Source organism: Myodes glareolus, chromosome 5, assembly GCF_982192425.1.
Source record: "Myodes glareolus chromosome 5, mMyoGla1.1, whole genome shotgun sequence".
NCBI classification, from domain to species: domain Eukaryota; kingdom Metazoa; phylum Chordata; class Mammalia; order Rodentia; family Cricetidae; genus Myodes; species Myodes glareolus.
The window spans coordinates 87593590-87606256 of NC_142030.1; the positions used below are offsets into that span (position 1 = coordinate 87593590).

At 40.3% G+C, this 12667-nt stretch overlaps 1 protein-coding gene across 2 annotated transcripts in view; it reads right to left on the bottom strand.

Moving 5' to 3' along the window:
* The window catches only part of Kif14 (kinesin family member 14), a 69457-nt gene that overhangs the window by 23279 nt on the left and 33511 nt on the right, over positions 1–12667 (bottom strand). For both annotated transcript variants that reach the window (XM_087906467.1, XM_087906468.1), the window contains exons 15-21: positions 12411–12513; positions 10282–10442; positions 9502–9649; positions 8662–8814; positions 5915–6041; positions 4134–4227; positions 3458–3587 (exon numbers count right to left, since the gene is read on the bottom strand). In XM_087906467.1, coding sequence (XP_087762593.1) covers positions 3458–3587; positions 4134–4227; positions 5915–6041; positions 8662–8814; positions 9502–9649; positions 10282–10442; positions 12411–12513 — 916 coding nt within the window. The remainder of the gene's footprint in view (positions 1–3457; positions 3588–4133; positions 4228–5914; positions 6042–8661; positions 8815–9501; positions 9650–10281; positions 10443–12410; positions 12514–12667) is intronic.

The following is a 12667-nucleotide window of genomic DNA, read 5'->3' on the forward strand; positions in this document are numbered from 1 at the left end:
TCTGACCTTTATACCCACCCACTGTCTCTCTTACATACACACAAATAAATATAATAAAAGTAAATAAATCTAAAAGCAGCAAAACTTTATTGGTGATATAATTTTTAACTGTGCTTGTTATCTTCATTTAAATACCATTTTTGTTTTATTATTTGAGACAGGACCTCATACATGAAGATGTAGCTTTGTCTTCCTGTGTGGCCAAGGAAACCTTGAATCCCTGGATTCCTGAGTGCTAAGATTATAGTAAACATCATCTTTCTTGAAATGACATGTCTCTTCAAGTCTCCAAAGATCTAATTCATTAGTTACCGCTTTTTTTTTCTCACAATGATTCCTTTACTTGCTTTCCGTTGTCTTATTATCTTTCAGAATGAGTCAATTATCTTCACTTGATTAAGCGATTCACAAACTGAAGCTGTGATAATGCCCTCTAGGCTTTACTATACAATAATTCCATTGGTGTTTTGAGCAGCATCTATGCACTAGAGAATGTAATTCCTGTAGTCACATAATTTAAACATGGGATATTTAACAAATATTAGTACTACAATTTAATACATTATAATTACTTTAGGGATGATAAATAACAATATAGAAGAAAACAACTTCAAGTTCATACCTCAAAACATCATAATAATTTTTTCTTTAAAAAAAAAAGCCCTTTGTAGTGGTTCACGCCTGTAGTCCTAGAAGGATCTCTGTGCATTTTAGAGCAGCCAGCTACCTAGAGAGACTTCGTCTCAAAAAACCAAAACAACTTTCAATTACATATGTATGTGCTTGTGTGTGAGCAGTGCAGCCACCTGTGGGGGCGGAGTTGATCCCTCTGGAGCTGGAATGACGGGTAGCTGTAAGCTGCCCCATGTGGGTGGGAAGAGAACTTGGGTCCTCTGCAAGAATAGTATGAACTCTTAACCCTAAGCCATTTCTCCAGCCCCAAATTTTATCTGATGCAAAGAAATAAACCTTAAAATAAAAATGTAGCAGGCTGGCAATGGCTCAATAAACTCTGAATTAAAATACATTCATGCACAAATTTAAAATGGCTTATAGAGTCAGATGTGGCAGTGGACCCTTCTAATCCCAAAAGGCAGGAGGATCAAAAGCTTAAGAACATTCTTAGCTACACAGTATAGTCAAGCCCAATCTGTGCTATATGAGGTCCTGTCTCAAAACAAAATAAAATAAGTAGAAAAGAAAAAGCCTGTATAACAAAATAAGACCAATAAAAGTCACACAGAGGTGGGGAAATGGCTCAAGTAAATGCTTGCTAAGCAAACACAGAAGCTGAATTTGCATACTCAATACTGGGTGCATGGGTGTATGCTCTAATCTCAGGCCTGGATTCCTGGAGCTCGACAATCAGCCATCTTAGCTGAATGGATGAGCTCCAGGTTCAGTGACAGACCCTGCTCCCAAAAATAAGATGCAAAGCAATCAAAGAAGACACCCAACATCCAAGTCTGGTCTCTACTCACACACCTTTGTGTATGTGTCATTATATGCACACACATACACACACACACACACACACACTCATACACGCGCACACATACATACTCACGTACGTACACACAAACATGCATACACACATGTGTGTGTGACACATCAAGAAAAATATCACATAATCAGGACAAAAAAATTAAATGATTAGAATAAAAACAAAACCAAAAAAAGAAAAAAGAAAAACCCAAAAAACACCAATTAGCAAAATACATAGAGCACTTAACAAAAAATTCGGTCAGGCCTGATGGCACATGCCTTCAACCCCAGCTCTCCAGAGGCAGAAGCCCATGAGTCTGGAGTCTGAAGCTAGATCAGTCTACACAGAAAGTTCCAGACCAGTCGAATGGGGTGGGGTTGTGCAAATGAGACCACGTCTGGGAAATCTGAAACAAGTCAAAGGATACTTTACCATAAAGAAACAAAGTTAAATCTCAACTTCTAGTTACTAAACTACAAAGCGAAGCAAATTCCTAACATTAGTTTGCGGCAACACTTGTAGCAAGCAATGATGAACAGCAACAAAGTACAGCAACAAACAAACAAAAAAAAATCCATATTTTGTTACCATTTTGGAAAACATAAGGCAACCGGATGTTAAAAATAACAAAAAGATGGCTTTAACTGTGACCAATGAAAGCAACAATTGGAAACACCCATAAGACAAAAATGAGAAAATATGTATAAGCATTCACTGTCAGACACAGGGAGATGATTCAGACCACACGACTTGCTACAGCAGGAACGCAAAGCTTGTCAGCAGAGTTTTAAATTCAGACCCAGCACTGAATAGCTGTCATGCTTAAACCAGGCAAACCAGGAAAGCTCCACCGGCTCCCACAAGGAGAGCAGACGCTCAGAGCTATTCTTGCAGGGGATTTCAGTAACTGGTGGAGTTCCTCTTATTTAACAAGAATGTGTCACTTCTAGATTTTGTTTTACTTTGGGAGGAGCAGAGAGTCTGACAGGGTCTCACAGAAACCAGCCCGCCTAGAACTCATTATGTGATTGAGGTAGGCCCCGAACTCCTGATCTTTCTGCCCCTGCATCTCAAGTGCTGGAATCATAGGCAGGCATGACCACACCTAGCTGCATTTTAAAAAGTTTATAGAGAAGCTGAAGAGATGGTTCAGCAGTTAAGAACCCTGACTGCTTTTTAGAGAAAGATTTAATCTCACCATAATGTGAGCACTAACAAATTTTAGTCAAAGATGGCAGTAAGTTATTCAAATGTAACCTTGTCAACAAAAATCTTAAATACTTTTCTTTATATTTTACTGTTTGGGTTATTCGTAGTTAGGCAATCAAAAAGGATTGTGCTATTAACAACACTGAAATTACTATCATTAAGAGTTTTCAGTATTTTCCTTAAAGTTCCAATTTTTTAAAGTTTTATAACTAATATTTATGATCATGGGACTGCTAGGACTTGTAAAAGCTAAGCACCTAGTGAAGGGTATGAACACTATGGCTGTTCACAGTCCCCATGATGAGCAGGGCTCACTTTCACTGTCTTGTGGATTTGGAATATTAAGATGGAGCACAGAAATCTGTAAGAAAAAGAGTCTTGAAAATAATTTCAAAAGGTACTAAAAAACACTGGCCCCGACATGACCCACAAATTAAGAAAAATATTTTAAAAACTGTTAAGAGGTACATTTGTTGCAATTTTAAAAATTTATTATCTAGTCCTTTCTTAGAAAAAAAAAAGAGAGAAAAAAAAAAAAAACACTGGTTGCTTTTAGAAAGGACATGGATTCAATTTCCAGAATCCACATGGCGGTTTATAATACATTGTAACTCCCATCCCAGGGGACCCAACACCCTTTTCTGGCCTCTGGGGGTTCTAGTCACACATGTTATGCACACAGACATTCATGCAGGCAAAACACACACACATGTAAATAAATTAAAATGCTTTTAAGTTTACAGAGATTTTAATATTACAAACCTCATAACGCTCTTTCATTGCTGCAAGTTTAGATTCAAACTTTTCCAGACTCCAGAAAGTTGAGATCCCAAGCTGCAGGTTACGAACTCGAACAGAAGTATCAGAATGACCTCTGCCTGATGTATCATGTCTGAAAAAAGTCAGAGCAAAATGTTTAGCCTGCAACACGGCTTAGCAGCAAAGAACACAAACTGCTCTTCCAGAGGGCCAGGCCTGGTCTCGAGCATCCACACTGACTGGTTCACAACCATATGTAACTCCAGTTCCAGGGGCCCTGACACCCTCTTCTGATCTCCAACAGCTACTGTGTGCGCATGGTGCACATAAACTCATTCAGGCGCACACACATACATTATAAATTGATAAAGCTTTTAAAAAAAACTGGAAGAAGGCGAGACAGGGTGGTGTAGCTTAGCGACAAAGCACACACATAGCAGACACGAGGCCATGGACTCAACCGCTGGAACTACAAAACCAAAATAAAAATGGTATGCAGAGGAACAAGATCTCAACCTAAAAGAAAAATGAGTAAATTCTTTAAGATGAATTTCTAAAGCCCCTGCTTCAGGGAGTCTGACATCTGCTCTTTCCTAGAGAGATTACTATCTAAACTTCAGAGAAAATTCCATCAAAAAAATCAAGTAGGAACAGGTCAACGAGTGTAAAAACTACTCACCTGACAAAAACATAGTATTTTTTAAGTTTGTCACTGATGGCATTGGCTTCCTGGATCATCATGGAGAGTTTCATGGAGCTCCAGTTTGGCTGAACTAAGACAAAGCGGACAGATCAGAACCAAAATGCATGCCTAGTCACTAACGTACATCACTAGTCAGAATAATTTCATAAACATATTGACTTTAGGAGCTGGAGAGATGGCCTAGTGGTTGAGAGCACTGGCTGCTCTTCCAGAGGAACTGGTTCAGTTCCCACATGGCTGTTCACAAACCATCTGTAGCTCTGGTTCTAGGGGATCTGATGCCCTCTTCTGGCCTCTATGAGCAACATGCATTAACAAGGTGTATAGATATACATGTAAGGAAAACACCCATACATATAAAATAATATTTAAAATGATATTAAATGAATGATTAACCCTGTATCACAAGATTTTTGTTTGCTTTTTGTTTTTTTATTTGAGACAGGATTTCTTTGTATAACAGCCTTGGCTGTCCTGGAACTCACTCTGAGACCAGGCTGGCCTCAAACTCAGAGATCCACCTGCCTCTGTTTCCTGAGTCCTGGGATTAAAGGTGTGTGCCACCAACCCACAACTTTTCTTCAATTCTTAAAAGTCAAGCTAGTCTTTACATGAAGTGAGTTGTCTTGTATGTAGAGGAGTAGTATAGAGAAAAGGGACACTGGGACAGAGAATATCCTATTGTCCCTTTCTCTTATATTTAATGGGGTTTTTATGTTTTATTTATCAGGGGAGCATAAAACACCATGATGTCCAAGTGCAGGTCAGAGGACAATTGTGGGAGTCAGTTCTGTTTGCCATGTGAGTCCTGGGATCCAACTAACGTCAAAAATGGCAGCAAGTGATTTCACATGCTGAGTGATCTCACCAGCCCAAATTATATTTCTAACATTTCCTCATATCTTTAATATATAATTTTTCTAAATCATCAAGTAAGATAGGTTAGTTTATAAAGAACTACATTTTCTTTTTACATTTTCTTGACAAAAATTTAAAAAGTATCTAGAGGTATGGCTCCACAGAGATACACCTGTTTAGCATGGGGCCTTGCTTTAATCACACACTCAGACAAACACACCACACACACACACACACACACACACACACACACACACACACACACACAACAGTACCGAAAGCAATGTGATACTCAAAAATACATTTCACCGAAGAAATAAAAGATCTGTATACTAAAAAACTATGCAACTTTGATGAAGGAAACTGGACATAAATAAATAGAAAGACAGTTCATGCATTAGAAGAATAAACATTGTTAAAAGAACTACACTGCCTAAAGCAATCTACAGATTCAGTGACGTCTTTATCAAAATTCCAATGGCATCTTTCACAGAAATAGAAAACACCTCATTTGGGGCTAAAATTTCATAAATTAATTTGGCATTGGGGGCACAAATATTTAGTCTATAGACTGATACAACTATTCTAAAAACAGCATTTAAAATCCATTCATACAAATATATTTACATAAAAAACTAATACAAATATATTTACATAAAAAAAACTAGCACCTAGAACAAAGCCTTATCTGTCTGTCTGCCTGCCTGTCTGTCTGTCTGTCTATTTGGTACTATGGATTAAACCCGGGGCTTCCCACATGCTGGACAAATACTGAATCACTAAATTACCTCCGCAGTCAAGCGCTTTAAATATGTAAAGGCAGCTAACATTTTAGTAATTATATTATAAGAAGATAAAGAACTTTTAAAAAGCATATGTTAACACCAGTATATACTCACTTATAAAAGTTTTATCCCTATTTCCCCGATTCTCCTGAAGAATTTGTACTTCTTTAGCGATTTTCTGCTTTTCAATCTCTAAAGCTTCTAGGATTCTTGCATGGCGGATGCTGTGGTCTTCTAAAGCCTAATTGGTGCATCCATACAGAAGCACAGGTGAGGGTATGCAAAGAGAGAATTTATAAAAATCAGAGACATTGGATCTGCTCATTTGCTTCACCATACTAGCCATTTTGTGTTTATATACACCTTATAACATCATGTTATTTATCTTCAAATATACAAGAAAACATTTTGAAAATGCAAATTAATCGAGCCAGCAAAATGGCATTTGCCACCAACATTTGATGAGTTCTTTCCTTGGGATGCCATGGTGGAAAGAGAGAATCAATCCCAAAAGCTGTCCTCTGGTCCCCACATAAACACCATGGCATATACACAGAAATAAAGTGTTTTAAAAAGAGACTTAATGAGGCTGGGGAAGTATCTCAGCAGGCAAAGTACTTATGGCACAGTATGAAGCAGTCACATAAAATTTGGGATTCGGGGTCATAGCAGATGTAACCCTGGCACCGTGTGAAGCAGACAGTTGATATCTGGAGCTCAGTGGCTAGCCAGTCCTGCCAAAATCAGCATGTTCCAGGTTCAGTGAACAACCCTGTCTCCATAAATAAGGTAGAGAAGAGACCGAGACGTCTGATGTCAATCTCTGGTCTCTACATATGCCCGTATGGGTAGGCATGAGTGCACAGGACATAGACATGCACACCATGAGTGCACAGGAGCACATACACATGCACACCATGAGTGCACAGGAGCACATGCACATTCACACCATGAGTTCACAGGAGCACATACACATGCACACCATGAGTGCACAGGAGCACGCACACATGCATACCATGAGTGCACGTGAGCACATACTTATGCATACCACGAGTGCACATGAACACATACAGATGCACACCACGAGTGCACGTGAGCACATACACATGCACACCATGAGTGCACAGGAGCACATACACAGGCACCCATGAGTGCACAGGAGCACACACACAAGCATACCCTGTGTTGTTCATTGTAACACTATGATGAAATGTCATCCTACTGTACTCATTTCATTCGGAATACATGGTTAACATATTTAATTCAAAAAATTAAAAAAAAAATTAAATCGATTAATAAACTTTCTTAATGAGTTTCCTCATAAAATCCCTTGGATTCTAAGAATTTATTTATCATTATCAAGTCTATATGATTGGGGGGGTACATATGCCAAGTGTAAAGGTGGAGGGTGGAGGACAATTGTATAAGGTCAGTTCTCTCTTTCTTCCTTATGTGGGTTCCAGGGATCAAACTTGGGTCACCAGCCTTGTGTGGCAAGCTCTTCACCTGCTGAGCCATTTCGCTGGCCCATTATAAGGGATTTTTGATGGCATATATTAATATTTTTTTCTTCCTATTGCTAATAAGTAAAGAATCTTCAGGAGTAAAAAGGGGTGGGGTGGGGGTAACTGCTCAAAAAGGACCATAACTGAGAGCATTTGTTGGCTAAAGTTAAAAGGCATGAACTAAATAGTATTTCCCAGGATGCAAATGGCTGTTTCTCTTCTGATGTCTCCACCCAAGTTAACAGGCTGTGTGCGCCCAGCACATTATACTGTTAGTGCTTGAGTGACTAGAAGTGTTTTCTTCCACCTCAAACAGCTCTGCTCTTCCTCATCCCACAAACTTGGAAAAAAGAGAAAATGAGGCTACTACTTGAGACAAACCTTAAAATCAAGAAACGAGGAACTGATGGGCATTTTGGTGCACACCTCTAAACTTAGCACTTGGGAGGCAGAGGCAGACAAATCTCCATGAGTCTGAGACCAGCCTGGTCTGCATGTGAATTCCAGGCTATCTCACCAGACCACAGTTTGCATTTCTAAGAGGTTCCTAGAAGAAACCAATGCTTCTCACCTAGGGAACACACTCCAAGAACCACCAGTGTGGAGCTGGAGAGATATCTCCGCAGTTAAGAGCACTGGCTGCTCTTTCAGAGAACTTGGGCTTGGTTCCCAGCACCCACATGGTGGCTGACAACCATCTGTAACTCCAGCTCTAGGGGATCTGACACCCTCTTATATCCTCTTTGGGTACCAAGCATACTTGTGATACACACACGCACAGACATACACACATGCATGCAGACAAAAACTCATATACATAAAATAAATAAATCTTTAAAAAGCCACCAATCTAGAGAGAAGGAAATGCCAAAAATGTTAGCAAAGTGGCTAAAGACATTAACACAGGAGTGCTTTGGTTTTATCTTTGTTTTGTGGACTTGGCTGTCTCACAAGGGCCCCAGGAGACTGCCTTTGTCCTCTTTGAGATAGAAGTGTGTATCAAATGCTCCACCCCTGAGTTCTCCTAGGATCCAAAGCTCTATCAGGATGTGATCCAACATAAAGGCTTTCCTTTTCTTCCTATTACATTTTAGGCCCTTCTACCAATTCCTTATGTACATTATTTAGCATACTGATGACAGGCAGTTGTAGACACAAGAAAAAAACAAGAATTGAACTTAAAAAGAAAAAAAGGGTTGTATGCCTTCCAAAGTGTTTGGGGACGGTTTATGAGCAGAACCAGGGCAGAGGCCTGCAGTCAGTGGAAACCATTCCCATCCAGAGATCCTGTGGCTCTTTCATCAAAGGTAGCCCCCCCCACCTAGAACAGCAGTGTCGGCTCAGACATGAAGTCACCTGCTTTGTAGCCAAAGTCTCCATCTCCAGCCGCCTTTTGTTCACATACACTTCCTGTTCAAGATGCTGCTTTGCCTTTTCCAACTCCTCAATTTTGTCATTAGCCTTTTGGTTATTTATTTCCTCCATTTTCTTCCTTTGAGACTCTTCCCTCTTTAAACAACATTAACGAGAATTAGCTCAAGCAAAATGCAAAGCAATTTTAAAAAAGCAGTGGTCCTAGGGTGTAAAAGGCCCCCTTGTAATGACTGAGCAAGGATTCAAGCACAGCAAAGCTGTCCTGGAGCCTTCTATTCACTCAGGTCAAGTACTCTAACCAAACACAAACGTCACCAGTCCAACCTTTGGGGGCGCGTCCTCTAAAATGGGTTACTGGGGCAGAAAGGTTGCTACTAAATCAGTTCGAGGAGCCACACCTCCTGTGTTGGTGCACAGGGGTCTATTTCCTTCCCCAGCAGCTGTGGTCTACCATTAATTTGTTCCTTGGAAACGTGTAGCTCTAGCCCTAGTGTCAGACACTCCTCTGATACTAGGATTTTTTCTTCTTTTGAGAGTATCTCACTTCACCCAAGGCTATCACAGACTAGTCTTGAACTTGCTGTGTAACTGAAGATGTCCTTGAACTCCCGATCCTCCTGCCTCCACCACTCCAGCGCTGGGATGTGCACCACACACAAGGCTGTGTGGGTGAACTTGGCTGCTGGGAGAGGAAAACAGGCCCCTGCCCACCAACATAGGGCTGAATGCATTAATCCGTTAAGCGCCATCCAGGAGGCAATCGATTTTAGCCCCACAGCGCTCTAGAAAAGTATCAGAGAAGAGGCAAACGCTGTTTGTTACCAGTTCTGCTTCCAGGGCTCGGATTTTGCTTTCATAAGCAGCTTTTTGGGAAGAAAGCTCTTGCTGAGCCATGTCTTTGGCAATTTGAATTCCTTGCATCATTTCTTCCTTTGCCTTCAGCTGGGCATCTTTTATTTCTGCTTCAAGCCTATAAAGTAGGAAGATATTCTTTAGAACAGCGAATATTTTATATACCTAAGCAGTCTTCAGTTATATTAAAATGTTTCATATTAACATAACATCTAAATCTGAATACTTAATTTTTGGTATTCTCTCTACAGTGTTTTCAGATTTTTTTTCCATTGGTTTTGAATTGTGTCCATACAAAAAATAGAACAAGATGAAAATATCATTATTCCCAGTTTAGTTATTATTGCAGATGCCTAATATTTAAATTAATACATTTTCCAGTGAGTAAAGAAAATATATCATATAAAATATTATAGCAAACATCTTAGTAAATATTGTAGTTTAACACAGTGAACCAAACTAAGGAATTTTAGGTTAAGTTAACAGTGCCCTGATTACATTTTAACTCATGATAGACTCTTTCCGAGACAAATCCCAGGCTGGCCTTCCGCATGCTCTGTACCTGACAGTCCACTGACTTAGGACATGTCTGTTTTTCCACTTTAGTCTGTACAGTATGTCAGGGTCTCTGAACTAGGCTGTGTCCTGTGAGCATTTAACTCTGACGCACACTTTCCTCGCGTGCACACACACACACACACACACACACACACACACACACACACACTTCACATCAGCGATGACACTTACTGTGATCTCTGTGCCATAAGTAACTCATTTTTGGCAAACTCAAAATCTTTTGGTCCTTCGCTTGTGAGAGTTTGTCTACTTGACGGTCTTAGCCCTTTCTGGACTTCCACTGGGTGATTAAATCTAAAATAGTGATCTCCACCAAGAATCACCCGATCACCCTGAAACACAGGAAAAAATGTATGATTTAAAGTGAGTCTAAATGAAAATATTACAAACTTTTCCTAAAAATAAAAAAAATTTGAGAAAACAATAAAATATTGGCAATGGTTTTTTATGTGAGATATAGTTTTAGTGTTTTATTTTTTTCCTTTATTCATTTAACTGCACAATTCAAGATGACACAGTATTATTGATGATAGACATTAAAATCATAGCAACCATCACATTTGTTAAATATTTTTCATGTGCCAAATATTGTTAAGTAATTTACAATTGCAAGTATGGTGTGTATATATAATAAACATCTCATTCATACCCCACAACAACTCCTGAGCCACATACCATTCCAGTGTTGGAAAGAGGGAACTAAACACCCAGACTTTTTTAATAACCGCTGACGTTCACTGCATACCTACTCTTTGAAAGCAATGGTGTAAAACTATACATAAATTATTTTTAATTTAATTCTCCACTATCCCTGAAAAGTAGAATTCATAGAAAATGACCATATTTGTGGGTTTGCCGGCAGCAGTTTAAGCCAGGTCTCCTGAGAGAGCTGTTAATAGCACTTCAAAAGTACCCTAACTAGGCAGTATTATTCAATCATCTAGTTTGATAACCTGACAAAGGTCACAGCCAGGGACAGACAGAGTGAGGATTTCAGTCCCCGAGACTTGATTCTAAGCCCAGGTCTTCACAGGACACATGACGATGGTGTCAGTGGTGAGTCCTGGCTCACACCACTGCAACTTCTCTTTGTACAAAGGAGGCTGCTAATGAATCAATCAACAGAACTCTTGAAATGGAAAAGTTCTCAATTCAGATTAGTGACTCGGAGAGAACATGGGTGTAGATGAGTAGTGTCATGACTTAGGGAGAGAACATGGACATGATGAGAGCCATGACTTAGGGGGAGAACATGGACATGATGAGAGCCATGACTCAGGGGGAGAACATGGACATGATGAGAGCCATGACTCAGGGGGAGAACATGGACATGATGAGAGCCATGACTCAGGGGGAGAACATGGACATGATGAGAGCCATGACTCAGGGGGAGAACATGGACATGATGAGAGCCATGACTCAGGGGAGAACATGGACATGATGAGAGCCATGACTTAGGGAGAGAACATGGGTGTAGATGAGTAGTGTCATGACTTAGGGAGAGAACATGGACATGATGAGAGCCATGACTCAGGGGGAGAACATGGACATGATGAGAGCCATGACTCAGGGAGAGAACATGGACATGATGAGAGCCATGACTCAGGGGGAGAACATGGACATGATGAGAGCCATGACTTAGGGGGAGAACATGGACATGATGAGAGCCATGACTCAGGGGGAGAACATGGACATGATGAGAGCCATGACTCAGGGGGAGAACATGGACATGATGAGAGCCATGACTCAGGGGGAGAACATGGACATGATGAGAGCCATGACTCAGGGGGAGAACATGGACATGATGAGAGCCATGACTCAGGGGAGAACATGGACATGATGAGAGCCATGACTTAGGGAGAGAACATGGGTGTAGATGAGTAGTGTCATGACTTAGGGAGAGAACATGGACATGATGAGAGCCATGACTTAGGGGGAGAACATGGACATGATGAGAGCCATGACTCAGGGGGAGAACATGGACATGATGAGAGCCATGACTCAGGGAGAGAACATGGACATGATGAGAGCCATGACTCAGGGGGAGAACATGGACATGATGAGAGCCATGACTCAGGGGGAGAACATGGACATGATGAGAGCCATGACTCAGGGGGAGAACATGGACATGATGAGAGCCATGACTCAGGGGAGAACATGGACATGATGAGAGCCATGACTTAGGGAGAGAACATGGGTGTAGATGAGTAGTGTCATGACTTAGGGGAGAACATGGACATGATGAGAGCCATGGCGTAGGGAGAAAACATGAACACCAACTGTAGCCCCTGTCAACTTACATGATGTAATACTGTGGGCTCCAAAATGTGCATCCCATTTACATATGTCTTTGCTTCTCCAGCTGGGACAATACTCACTGTTCCTCCGAAATTTCTGATGGTACTGTTAAAATAAAAAGTGCATCATCATAATTACAGAATATGCTAAAAAGAAAAGATAAGAGAGAATAAATATGCTTAGATTATTTCTTTGGTAATAAGTTCATACCAATTTATAGCAATAGTAATTTTCAATTATGTTTTTTTTCCTCCAGATA